The sequence below is a fragment of the Rhinopithecus bieti genome, unplaced genomic scaffold (assembly GCF_001698545.2).
Source record: "Rhinopithecus bieti isolate Rb0 unplaced genomic scaffold, ASM169854v2 scaffold_3734, whole genome shotgun sequence".
Taxonomy (NCBI): Eukaryota; Metazoa; Chordata; class Mammalia; order Primates; family Cercopithecidae; genus Rhinopithecus; species Rhinopithecus bieti.
Window position 1 is genome coordinate 3,838,741 of NW_016804423.1, and position 14,736 is coordinate 3,853,476.

At 36.5% G+C, this 14,736-nt stretch overlaps 1 protein-coding gene across 4 annotated transcripts in view; it reads right to left on the reverse strand.

Moving 5' to 3' along the window:
- ANKRD10 (ankyrin repeat domain 10) overlaps nucleotides 1–14,736 on the reverse strand; it is a 36,136-nt gene that overhangs the window by 11,590 nt on the left and 9,810 nt on the right. For 2 of the 4 annotated variants that reach the window (XM_017868226.1, XM_017868227.1), the window contains exon 4: nucleotides 2,925–3,160. In XM_017868226.1, coding sequence (XP_017723715.1) covers nucleotides 2,925–3,160 — 236 coding nt within the window. Of the gene's footprint in view, nucleotides 1–2,587; nucleotides 3,161–4,009; nucleotides 4,104–14,736 lie in introns of those variants that run through there. The other 2 variants (XR_001884682.1, XM_017868228.1) reach the window with 2 other exon arrangements.

Consider the following 14,736-nt stretch of genomic DNA (forward strand, 5'->3'; position numbering starts at 1 on the left):
CCCAGCTTAAACTCTTCTAAATATTTTTATATGTGAAGTTACTCAAAGTATTTTATATGTATGTGTTAAATGAGGAAAAAACAATTTATCTTTTTTTTTTTTTTTTTTTTTTTTTTACTCTGGCATGAGAACCAAAACCTAGTAATTCAGATTAAGCAAAACTTAAAACACACACATTTAAACAAAATCAAAACAAGATCCCAGAAATTACAATTAAAATAAAGCAATGTATCTTTAATTCAAAACTAAAAAACTGACCAAATAATGGAAATAATTATGTATCTATTGAAACCAAGAACAATTTCACGTAGAACATTCAGGTAATTGGGAGAAAAAAAATCCTGTTTCAATGATCAAGAATGATTCCCAATACCCAACATACCACATTCAGTATGCAATGTAAAAGGGGCGGGGGGGAATCACCTTTTCCCACAGGGAAAAGAGTGGTGGGAGTGTGGGTAAGCTGAAGATGCCCATCTATACTCACACAAACACAAAATAGAAAAATATATACAACACACCCTTGTGACGTGTGGGGCAAATCTAAGGACTGTCAACTACACAAAAGAAGCATTAGAAGTTCCAGGAAATTAGTCAAGTCACAGTCAGTATACAAATTAGGAAAACCAGAGATGAGTGGCTTTAAAGTAATGTGCATCTTGGCTGAAATATTTTTACTGTGATAATCACAGAAACATCAGTCATGTACTGTGTACCTGGAACAGTGGCTCAACCTGTTAGGTCTATGTATTACCTGCAACACTTAAGCTGGAGTGCCGGCTCTAACCATGTTTTTTGTCTAAATTAGCACCCTCAGGCTTAGGACCAGGAATGTCTAGTTTGGGAAGGCTGCATGGCGAGTTTAATGTGCAAAATGTGAACTAATCACTGGTCAACCAAAACAAATCCTCCTCCTAAAGGAAGAAAATAAGATCCCCGAAAATCAGCAGGACTCTTTAAACCAAATGTATGTAGTTATCGAGGATTAGGAAACAAGGAATCCTCAGAAATGCTTTTCAGGGTAATTAAGCAGCGTGGTACTGGCCAATTCAACTGACTGTAGACACCCTGAGACTAGTTTTACAAACTCTTCTAGGTGCATTTTGAGTCCAATTAGCATGTTAAGTGATCCCTTTTTAAAAATACTAAACAGAATTTAAGATTTGTCAGCAATAAGAAAATGAAGCATAAATCATTTTTCAAGGACATTTAGACTATACAGTGACATACACGGACAGACATGTACAATTCGTGCATGAGGGCACAAGGCCACTCTACAATATTAACCAGGTTTTAAAGGAAATGACAAAGGATTTTTTTAAAAAGTGGATGCTCTTAAAAAGGCTTTGAAAATACATTAGAAAAAATATATTAAAACATGGTACAGATAAATGACAATGCTGAATATATCACTATTAAAAAAGACCATTTTGAATTTTATGCAGATCTTCATGTCACGCTTATGATTTTAGCATCTTTCCGGAAATGCTTAACTCATAAAAATCTTGAATTTTATAAAACTGTTAAGTTTATACATTACTACAAAAAGTCTTATCACAGGAATTTTTATGGTGACAAGATTTAAGTAGTTGTGAAGTACATAATACTGACATTTTATCAACTTTATAGGAAAAAAATGTTTCACTTGGACACACTCATTAAAATAAGGTAGAAAAAGATGGTTGGTTCATGAAATTTAAAGTTAACCAAAACCTCTAGATTTTTAAGTGATTAACTGATAGTCACTCAGTTTTTCTTATGCTATAACTGGTAGGTTTTTTTTTTTAAACCAACAGACAAAACTGTGCTTATCCTCAGCAAATCTGAGCTCACAATCTAGTTCATTACACTCCCACCTCTCCCCTTCTATGTCCACTAAATACGCCTGCCAAGCTATCACATTTACCTTATTAAGACTTTTTTTTTTTTTTTTTTAAAGAGACGAGGTCTCACTATGTTGCCCAGGCTGGTCTCAAACTCCTGAGTTCAAGTAATCCTTCTGTCTCAGCCTCCCAAAGTGCTGGGATTACAGGTATGAGCCATGACAACTGGCCTAAGATATCTTATAGATACAGATGATTTTCCTACAGGAAAGGGAGATGTTTTCAACTTCGAGTGATTGGCTGACTGCTTATTTGCAAACTCAAACATACCTTAAAATACAAATTAGCCCGGCGTGATAGCACGCACCTGTAATCCCAGCTACTTGGGAAGCCGAGACAGGAGAATTGCTTTAACCTGGGAGGTGGAGATTGCAGTGAGCTGAGATCACACCATTGCGCTCCAGCCTGTGTCACAGAGCAAGACTGTCTTTTTAAAAAAGGGTGGAAAAATACTTACAATGAAAATAACTTACCTTAGGGACTTAAACCCTCAAGATCAAATTATACACCAGATCTTGCTGTGATAAATGAACACGTATTACCATGTGGGGTACAGAGACCAGCTGAGGTCAAATCATAGTACAGAAATAGTACAGAAAACATTTACCTTCTCGAATGTGAAAATGTTTTACTGCCAGACCATCAGCAATTTTTTTAAGCCCAGGAACATTTACAAGAAACAAATTATTAAAAAAAAAAAAAAATCAGGCACAGTGGCAGATTTTCTTTAATAGATATATTTCAAACAGATACAACAGATTAAAAAATCTAATTCACGGCAGGTAAACATGGGTGCTCAAAGAGTTCCACACAGACATTTACACTTGGGCTGTTAGTATTTCCCTCACATCCCCTTTTTTTAAGTGTCCCATCTTCGCAGTGGCAGTACAGGAGAAATCTCCACCGTCACCGCACAATCCACCAGGCACATTACCACCTGAAGTGAAGGTCTCATCTCGAAGGTGCGTTCAGCCATAAAAAGAAAACATATTAAAGAAAGGAAAAATAAGTGTGCTCTTCCCACCCACAAAGTGGTCTCACCTTCAGTTCTAGCTTTCTTTACTCCAAAGGCTTCTGAGTCTTCCAAGCATCTCTTTCGATTTGTTCCCACACTAATATGATTAGGAAATACATTCTGATGACCCCCATTTAAGATGCCATTGTTATAGAAATGGTTCAGATGACAATTCTGGAGGTTCAAGAGAAACTGGGCACACTCTTGGAAACCCTGGGTTTGTGCAATGTCTGCTGCTGTCAGGCCACTGGCATTTCTCAGGCTGTACAACACAAAAACACTGAATTATACCCCGTCCGCATGCTAACCTGGTCTCTGCTCCTGCTGAACTGACTAGCTATCTGAGGGTGGTATGAAAGAGTAAACAAATTCATAGCAAATCTTCATTAAAGAAGTAGTTAATCAATCTAGCTCTGTAACTAACTTCTCTTATACACATTTGATTTCTAAGCAAGATTTGGGAGATAAAATAAATATGCTAAACGTTTTAAAAAGGCATCTTCCTATTTAATTTCTCAAAATCATGTTTTATGTTTAAATTTAGTCTGAAGAATCTAAATTTATGCTAACTTCAGACTTGAAACTGAATTATATATTATCTGCACTTAATTTTAATAACCCATTCCTTTAGCGTGAATAAAATCATAACAAACAAACATGTACTGAAATTGTCCATGGCATTCATAACTGTCTTCCTAAAAATAAAAGTAATGGCTTACCAACAAGCCAGCCTTTATGCTTACATGTGACACTGTAAGTGGAAGTTTAGAAGGATGTCCTGACATTAAAGTAACTATCATCAGACTCCAGAGCTGAAAAGCTGTGTTTTTGTGTCAGATTTTGATTGTTTTGGCCTTGCTTGGAAAAACTTGCAAAAGTATTACATTTTGGCATTCTAGAGCATTTGAGTAGTTGGTTCCTTTAAAAGGCTTTGAATACTGTCCTAAAATTCATCCCTATCACTCACAAGAACCAAAGCTTTACCTGGCTAATAGTACTAAAAAGGAAAGGTCTGGGATTTCTACAGTAGCTAAAACTCAGATTAAAGTAGGAAGTGATGGCAGAATAAGTGAAAGAGCTGAATAAAATAGAGTAAGTTGAACTTGTAAACCTTTAGACACTGAATTAAAACTGAGGGATCAAAGGTAACTCCATGTTGAAGTTCCCCTGGAAGACAAGAATGTACACTGCTCTGTGAAATAAACCTGTAAAAAAGCAGACATCCTGTTAGCTGCAGGTTGATAAACAAACTGGAGAAGTACTTAACAGCAAAGACAGCTTCCATACCTGTTCAGCAAGCTACACTACATCCACAGCAAAAGCATGATGAAATAAAGGCCTTGTGCTGTGTCTCTCAAACAACCAATCCAGAACCCTGATGCTTTTCTTGGGGTTACTGTTAATGCAAAAAAACAAAACAAGACAAAACAAAACAAAAAAACCCTGCATTTGAGAGTGAAAACTGCAGAATTAGGGACAAATAATATTTTCTTATTTATAAGAACAATAATCTTGTATTCGTTATTTCCGGACATCATAAAGCTCTGACCTCAGAAATGAAAAGTGGGCATGGACGCTCACTAAACGTGTCTCTACTTTTTAAAGCATAAATGTATTATACATTTTGAAAAAAGACCCAAATCCTATTTGATCAGGTATAAAAGAGAATTGAGAATCTCAGAAACCAACAAAATTCTTAAAAATATAAGGCAGCTATGTGCAGGATGATTAAAGTCGGTATTTTTATTAGCCAATAAGACTTCATGGCTATGAATGGCCGTGAGTATTTTCTAGTATTGCATATTTTTATTTTGATATATGAATTAAATGAAAAGGAAGCACCAAAGTTTGGGCAGACTGAATTACATTAATTACACTTTGTACAAAATCAGATCACCTTGTTATTGAAATAGAAAATATACTAATATTAAGTGACAGCTTAATCATATAGCTGAACTTTTTATTAATGGTGTTATTTCACTTTCAAAAGATATCAGAAGTGCAGATGACCTGGGAGGGTCTACTCTGTCAAGAATGTGAACAGAAAAATAAGTTGCCACATGAAAATTCAAAAACTCTTCAAAGAGAACATACGTTTATAAACTGATTATTTCTACAGACAAGCACAGACTTGCTCTCCAAAATCAAGAAATAGAGACATGAGAAGCTACTGCTTAGTATTAGAACAAATAAAAATATGAAACAAATCCCACAGTAAAGATTACTCTTTAGTAGACCAGAGAATAAAAAAGAGCAAACAGATTTTTGAAATAGCACTTAGAATCATAAATACCATGCTGGGGGTGGTGGCTCAGGCCTGTAATCCTAGCACTTTGGGAGGCCAAGGTGGGTGGATCACCTGACGTCAGGAGCTTTGAGGCCAGCTTGGCTTACATGGTGAAACCCCATCTCTACTAAAAATACAAAAAATTAGCTGAGGGTTGTGGTGGCACATGCCTATGGTCCCTGCAACTCGGGAGGCTGAGGCAGGAGAATCGCTTGAACCTGGGAGGTAGAGGCTGCAGTGGGCCGAGATCACACCACTGCACTCCAGCCTGGGCGACAAGAGTGAGACTCTATCTCTAAATAAATAAATAAATACCAATTCGCTGAGGGAAGTTTACATGCTCAACGGCCATGCCAACATTCTGAAGTGGTTGAAAGAACATCCAAAGCACATTCAATTCCTTTATTCCTTATTCAGAAGCTGAAGACTACACTGAATTTGGGTTAAAACAGCAAGTTTACTGATCTTCCAAAGAAATATAACCTTAAAGAAAAATAATCAACAAAATAGTGCCAACATATGGAGATTCCTGGAGACTGAAGTTTGAGAGTGTTGCCTACACATAGATAGCACCGGTAAGCTCTCCCACTTCGCTTTTTCCCCTACCAAAAGTAGTTAAACATGTGCTTGTCCTCTACTTAGACCAAGCAAATTTCCATGTGGTCTTAGGTATTATCTCAAAACTTACTTCACTAAAAGAGCTCAAAAGATGGATTATGGCCCACTCATGCTATATACTCTACTCATGCATAAGGACCAAGGAAGCAAGAACAATCACAGGTCAAACAACTTCTAGCAGCTCACGTAATTTGGGGGCACTAGAAGGTAGACATGATGGGGAGATCAAAAAGTTCTAGAAATTGTATTGGACAGGTATCAGAATCCAGGATACACGGTAACTGGAGGAATTACTTAGAGGCGACTGTAATTTTGCTCTACATTTAAGTGGCACTATCTATGCAGCATTATCAGAAACAGAAATATCCAGCACCCTTTCTCTGCTGCTAGTGAGGTACAAGAACATTTCAACTCTTATCATTTCCCTTGTTACCAAGGGCTGAATGTATACAACATACAGTTTAACTTGATAGCATTTATATTCTACTCTGAGGAAATCTGTTGGTACCTGACTCAGGAACACAACACAAAATGACACCACCATCCCTTGCCCCTGAAAGTCTTCATTCTCATTTCCTCTCCTTACCTACATTCATCACCTCCACTATCCCTGCTCACATTAAAAACCTTGCAAGTGGTCACTCAACTGTTCAGTGCACATTATAGAAACTGGCTTGAAATGATCATTAAGGATCATCTTCCAGAAGGCACTTTTCTAAAAAGGACTATGTAGTAATTATTTTAGACTTTGAAGACCATACATTCTCAGTTCTACTCAATTCTTTTGTTGTAGGCTGAAAGCAGCCTCAAGACAATTAAGCATGGCTACGCTCTCATAAAGCTTTATTTACGAACACTAAAATTGAAATTTCATCTAATTTTATATACTAGAAAATATTATTCTATTGATTTTGCTCAACTATTTAAAATGTAAAACCATTCTTGGCCCACAGGTCATACAAAAAAAGGCAGCAGGCCAGAACTGCTGAATAACATTTAACCAAATAGATACTGTAAATATTCCTCTGTTATTATGGGGTACACTGTAAATTCCAATACAACATATAGGGATTAAAAAAAACAAAATAGCATATGCATCACCTCAAACACTTTTCATTTGTATTGAATTAGCTATATAAAAAAAAATTAAAAATTACCATTAACTAGTCACCCTACAGGGCAAGGTAACACTAGAATTTACTCTTTCCATCTAGTAACCACTCTTTTTTAAAAAGACAGAGTATCTCCCTGTTGCCCCAGCTGGAGAGTGCAGTGGCACAATCGTAGTTCACTGCAGCCTGGAACTCCTGGGCTAAGGGATCCTCCTTAGCCTCAGCCTCCCAAGTAGCTAGGTATACAGGCATGTGCCACCATGCCTGGCTACTTTTTTTTTCTTTTAATTTTGAAAGAGATGTTGCTCAGGCTGGTCTCAAACTCCAGGCCTCAAGTGATCCTCCCACCTCAGACTCCTAAAGCACTGAGATTAGAGGCATGAGCCACTCTCTACTTCTATGAGATCTTTTTTACCTTCCATGTAAGTACAGTACATGGAGTATTTATCTTTCTGTGCCTGGCTTACCTAACATAATGTCTTCTAAGCTCATACATGTTGCTGAGAATTACAGAATTTTGTTTTTTAATGGCTAAATGGTACTCCACTGGGTATACATACCACTGTTCGTTTGCTGACAGACACTTAGGTTGATTCCAAATCTTGGCTATTGTGAACAGTGCTGGAATGAGCATGGCAGGTGCAGATGTCTCAGTATATGGATTTTCTTTTGGATATATACCCAGTAGTAAGACTGCTGAATCATATGGTAGTTCTATTTTTAGTGTGTTCAGGAACCTCCATACTGTTTTCCACAATGGCTGTACAAGTCTACATTCCCACGAACAGTGTTTAAACGTTCCTTTGTCTCTGCATTCTCATCAGCATTTGTTACTGTCTTTTTCATAACTCATTCTAACGGGGATAAGACAGTCTCTCACTGTGGTTTTGATTCTCTTTAGAATATTTCTCCTCTGAATATTCCTCTACTCTTAATAATGGATTTTCTGAAAACATCTATTAATTTTACGCACTATTCAACTCAAATAAAACAGTAACTTTTAAAAAGTTGCCAAATCTGTCACAAAATATTAAATAATAAGAAAAATATATAAAGGTAAACTTGAGAGGGGTGTAAAAAAAAAAGACCCTGAGCGAGCACTTAGCTGTAAAACAATCATTCCTATTCCTAAATTGAGTGTTTTTGGTTACATGTTCTAAGTGCCTTGCAATAAACCAGGCAATGTGCTTTATCTGGAAAAAGGGAGCCCCAACTTCAAAGTCTGAGTTCCTCAAACTTTTTTAATAGTTAAATTTCAAATATGTTAGAGACTGAAAATAATTTGGGTTTCCAAGTCAAAGATTAGAATAATCATTAAAGATCATAAAAGAGGTTCAGGTCTTTAAATTCTATGTTCATATGTGCTTTCCTATTTGTTAAGCAATATTTCAATTTTCATGTTTTAATTGCTAAAATTCAGTAAGAGTTGAACACATAAATGAAACACTTGATTTACAGGTTCTGTGTTTCCATCCACACTCAAACCTAGTACTTCTAGTACTTTGTTCTGTCATAGTAATTTTTAAATACTCCACCCTTTACCCTTCACTCCACAGGTTTTTTGTCTGTTTGTTTTAAACAGGGTCTCACTCCCGTCACCCAGGCTGGAGTGCAGTGGTGCAACCACAGCTCACTGTAGCCTCCTCTACCTCCCGGGCTCAGGTGCTCCTCCCACCTCAGCCTCCTGAATAGCTGGGATCATAGGTACCACCACCATGCCCAACTAGTTTTTCTTTGTTTTTTTGTTTTTTTGAGACGGAGTTTCACTCGTTGCCCAGGCTGGCGTGCAATGGCGTGATCTCGGCTCACCGCAACCTCCACCTCCTGGGTTCAAGAGGTTCTCCTGCCTCAGCCTCCCAACTAGCTGGGATTACAAGCGCCCACCACCACACCCGGCTAATTTTTTATATTTTTAGTAGAGACAGGGTTTCACCATGTTGGCCAGGCTGGTCTTAAACTCCTGACCTCAGGTGATCCACCCACCTCAGCCTCCCAAAGTGCTGGGATTACAGGCAAGAGCCAGTGCGCCCAGCCATTGTTTTTAAGTTTTTTATGGAGACTGGATTTTCACTGCACAGGTACCGACTTAGTGTATTACGTGACCATAGGCACTAACTGCTGGCCACTCCTGTCACCCTCAAGCGAGGTATCAGTAGTAAAGACAAAGTTCATCTGGACTGTGTTTACGCACACTATTCCAAAGGGAAAATTAAAGTATCCAGAAGAAAGAATTTAAAAAGAGTCTCAAAAACTATTTTGAATGCAAGCTGGTGGTAACGAAGGTGCACACATTATTTTCAGATGAAATCTGCAAAACAGACGCACTTTTGAACTGAGCACCCCCAGTTTGATGCAGCTGGATACATGGGCTGTGCCTGACCTAAAATGCGTGTCTGTTCGTTTCTGAAAATAGGAGTGTGTCGTTCTACAGCTATAGCCTGTCCTCCCTGGTCCTCTCCAACATCCATTTGAAAAATCTTTGAAAATGGGAAGAGATTTTTAAAACTCAGACAACGGTCAACTTGCGGTTCAAACTGGTTCTAGTTTGAAGTTCTAAAATTAACTTTCTTTAAAAGAAACGCAGCATGATCAGATTTTTAGGCTAGCAAGCTAAATGTGCTGCAATTTATTGTGGAAACTATGATGGCTGTGCTTTTATCTATAAATTCTATCCCTGTAACATTCACCAAGACTAGGAAAAGCAGTCACTGAGCAGGCCACCCATTTGCTCTCTACTATTCTTTCAAAACAGGAATATTAAAATGTGGGACAACACAGAATCATTTTTACTGTGAATTACGTTCTGTTAAATAACTGGCAAAAACAAATCAAAGCGGCATTAACTTTACTAAAGACACAAATGCTTATATGCTGTATTTTCTTATTCTGAATAGAATATTAAAATTTATTACCTCTAGGCCAAGGACAGTGGCTCAACCCTATAATCCTGGCGCTTTGGGAGACAGAGGCAGGAGGATCACTTGAGGCCAGAAGTTTGAGAACAGCCTAGGCAACACAGGAAGACCTTGTCTCTTCAAACACTCAAATTGATATCTGAGAACTCTCCCCAAAAGAACTTTCACTAAAATTTATATCTAAGAATTCTCCCCCAAAGAACTTTAAAAATCAGGCTCCACTCTGAAGCCAGCCAGGGTCCCACCAGTTTCCACTTATAGTGCCACAATCCCAGAACAAAGGAGAAGCCATTCTGATGAGAACGACTTTGCTTTAATTTTGAGGAAACCACGGATCAGGAAATACCTGAAGTTTAATTTTTAGAATCCGAGTTGTCACATCACCTCCAGGATGTTTTCTTATTGTTAATGCCATGTGACAATAAAAGATAACAATTTTTATATAAATAATATTTCTGTTAAAATTCTGATCTCAACTTAGCTATTGTTAGTTTACAAATAGAAAGGTAGATATCATAAATTAGGTAAGCAAAGCATGCAAATCTAAAGCATCTCTATCTGAATTCCTAGATTAGCGTTAAAACCAATCACCGCAACAAATACCTCAACAGTATGCCTCGTGTGCAGAAAGGAAGCGATACTGAACATTCAATGCCACAACTGTAAGGTTTTCGGAGAAGCACCTGTGGCAGTTTCAGCAGTTTCTATATGGAATGCTCCCCCTTTCTAGGATTACTTGAAAAAATCAAGTCAATTCGAATTACGTAGCTGTAAAACATTGACATGTGTAGTTTTTACAGATTCAGAATCTTCTGTGTGATTTAAAACGGGCAATGGTTCATAATACAGGAAACTTAAATAATAAGGGATCACATATTTGCAGGCAACATTTGGATTAAAAATACATACACACATAATGTGCAGAAGCACACTGACTGAACTTAAGCCATTGTCATGTGACCACCTTGACCATGAGCTATTGCTCTAAAACACTGCCTTTTAAATTACCTTTGGTAATTTTTTAGCATGAAGCCAATTTAAATATGTCAATATTTCAACATAAGTTTAACAGTATGGACTAAAAACCATCAACTCACGATTCTGGTTACTTTAAAATTTGGTATGCTGTATCTCAAATACATTAGTAACTATTCCTAGATGGAAATAAGCAAATACATGGAATCATTAAAAAAAGATAAAAAACATTACTAAATTGTCCATTTGTACAGACAAAACATTAGCAAACAACTAAGATATCTTCAGCAAAAGAAATATGTGTATTTTTAACCCTTTGGTATCCAAACTCTTATTTAATTATGAAGACTTTCTTAAATATATCCTTCAGTTAATAACAGGAAGAAACTATTTTAAAGAGTTTCTACCTAAATAAATTTGGTGCCAAGTTTTCAAGTTCAAAGTTACTGAGGATAGTTTTACATTGCAATTGAAACACAATTATGTTTGTATACATTAAAATGTAAAACCATCATTCCAGGAGTTTGATGAAATATTTAGCATGCTCCTGCTATAATTTAGCAAGGGAAAAAGACATTTGGATTTAGAAATCATTGGTTTTATTTGAAAGCACTATCTACAAAAGCAGTAAAGAAATTTTATCTGTATTTTAATCAAGCTGCTATGAAAAAAAATCAAAATTCTAAACTTAATTTCTTAAGTCTGGAATGGTATCAACCCACTTACTGTCCCTGTCTAGCAGGCAGAACTTAACAGCTATCTCAGGAAGAGATTCCTCCATCCTGAAATACTTTAACCACCAGAAAATAGCCAAGACCAGACAAGTGTGCTGTGGTGACAACTAGATAAAAGGAGGCTGCTGCACAGTGGCTCACACCTGTAAACCCAGTGCTCTGGGAGGCCAAGGTGAAAGGACTGCTTGAGCCTAGGAGTTTGAGACCAGCCCGGATAACACAGCAAGACCCCCATCTCTACAAAACATTTTTAAAAATTAGTTGGGCATGGTGGTATGTGCCTGTAGTCCTGGCTACTCAGGAATCTGAGGCAGGAGGATCACTGGAGCCCAGGAGTTTGAAGTTGCAGTGAACTATAATCATGCCACTGTACTTTAGCCTGGACGACAGAGTGAGACTCTGGCTCTTTAAAAAAAAAAAAAAAAAAAAGAGGCAAAAAGTAAGATGTGAGGATGACCAGAATTCAGAGGACCTAAAATCAGAAAATATGAATTCAGAGTCATAATTCTGGTAGATTTTGTAACTATTATTCTGACGGGCAAAAAAATGAACAAATGAAAATAAACCACAAATTTCAAAATGAACAGCTAAAAGTAAATCTAGGTTACACTTGCCAAGGGCAAAAGTCGCAAATGAATTTACCACTAGTATTAAATATGCTCATCACCTGTATTTGCCCTAATGAAAATCTGGTTTCTAGACCGGGCTCTATGGTAAACAAAGGTGAGTCATAAATGGTCAATTACGATCCAAACTAAGACAATTCCATTTTAATTAAAATGTCTAAAAGCGAAGCAGTTTTTGTGGCATTAAAATAGTCTACTAACACCACATTCTAGGCCTTTGTTATTATAGCCAGCTGTGCCTACTTTCTAAACTAGGCAAGAGAGACTTCTAGAGTTAAGTCACTGAATTTGCTTATATAAGGCTATTGATGCTTCTCAAGCTATCTAATGATCCCAGTTAAGATAAAAATAATTAAGTTAAAATACATGTATCCCAGCTGAAGATCTGGTTACCACAGAATAAATGGCTTTCAAAGAAATCTCCTCCTATAGAAAAGTTCTGAGACTTTGCCATTAAACACTGGCATCCATATAATGTAGTATTAAAATGCATCCACAAATCTGCCTGAGATGCAAGAAATGCTGGTTCATTCTAAATCTCTTTATTTCTACTCAGTGGTATAAAGCTATTTTACTAGCTGGTTGACATGGAAACATCCTCCACTTTATCTCAAGAAAATAAAGATGAATTAGCCAAAATTAATTGGTACCAAATTACTAAAAGTACAGCTAATCCAAGGCTCGAATTCTGCTATTTACAATGTTAGTAGTGAAAAGATCTTCTTAATTATCAGCAGATAGTAAGTTTTCAAGTTTTTTTCCAAAATCACATTAAGACTTAATGTTATACTGTTACTTGTTCCATCGTCCGAAAGAAAATGAGATGACAATCTTTTGTAATATATCCTCTTCTTCCAGTCAAAACCTGAGTATCAAGCAAGCAGCACTCAAATACTGGCTGTAGTGGAAAAATGGAACTACTATATAAGCAAGATTAAGGATGGTGACAACTTCACGTACTTGCTGAAAACTCCACACACAGAGATTTAGGTCCTTTAAAGTACACAAACATTGAGTTTGGTCACAAGTTAGATTTAATCCTGTGCACTTTAATTTTTAGATGTAAACAATGGTAAATAATAATGACCAACATATAAGCCAGAAACAGAGCCTCACATACAGAAAACTTGGCACCAAAACTCAAGATTTAAAATAAGTAAAGAAAAAGAAAGTCCATTAACATACTCACGTGTCGTGCTAGAAAATTTAATACGATGCACAGCAGCTGAAATGCGTTATCTTACAGATGCAACCTACATTAACAAGTAAGTTATATAACAAACCGTTCTAGCCACAGACACTTAGTGTACTTGCCCTTATAATTATGTACCTGATGTCCAAAAAAGCACAACAATTGAAGACTTTGGGCACTTTAGGTAGCAGATATATAAAAAGCAAACCAGGAATTAAGAGCAAATTAATTTAATAATACTGATATAAGGCAGCTTTTAATCTATTCACAGGACAAGGAAAAATTTATGTTATCTCCTAAATATTATAGCATGTAATATGAAGAGTTAATAATCTGGTCCATTCTGAATGAAAAAAAAAAAAAGTAAATGCTCCTTGAACGTTTTAAAAAAAGAAATGGTTATGATTTGCTAGGACTACACTACCATATGAGCAGCATTACAGGGAATAAAATAGACCTAGTACCATTATTTTGGAGATTCAAACTGTTACACATTGGTGGACTAAATGGGGTAAAGTATAAAAATGTGCAGAAATCAAGAAGCAACTTACAAATTAACTTACTGACAAAAGTGACATTTTATCTAGATGTTAAAATGAAATAATCACATATACAATAGCAACAAATAATAATTACTTGTGCGCTATCTCCAGGCCAAAGGCTTATTAACTTTAAGAATTGTTTTTGGCTAGGTAGCTCAGGCTAAATATTTCTTGTAAAAAAAAATATGAAAGCTCAGTCCAGGGAAGTCACCATAATGCAGGGTCTTGAGGGGTGGCTCTTATACTGAGAAGGAAAAACAGACTGGCACCTGAGCCCATCTCAGCCACACCTGGTGGAAAAGAGACACTTGAGGGCCCTGTAACCAAGGACAGAATTGTAAATAAAAGATTCTCATTTTTAAAAAGACACCTACTCAAAAAAGGACATTGTGATATTTATTGGCTGAAAAGATTAAGCTATCCATAAAATGAATAAAACACCTTTGTAATAAAATGTTCAGGACCAATTAAGAGTATTATTTAGAAAGTCATTAAAAATATCAACTTCTAATTATCCACTGTTTCAATAAATGACAAGCAATTTAATCATATGACTCCGTATTTTATAATAAAAGCTTCTGTTATTAAAATTAAAGATGAGTTTTAATCTAACTACAGCTAAGAAAATGCACAACTTTGCTTTAAAGCAATCCACTGAGAATCATCTCAATGTTCTACTATTATATAAAACATACTATTGTTTCAACATTACCTTTAGTCACAACTATACATGAAGTCGCGAGAGTCCCTGCAATGTAACAGTAAATAGAGGCCATGTTTATAATACTAAATCACTATATAAGGATCACAGCCCAAACTAATGGTGTATCTTGCCAA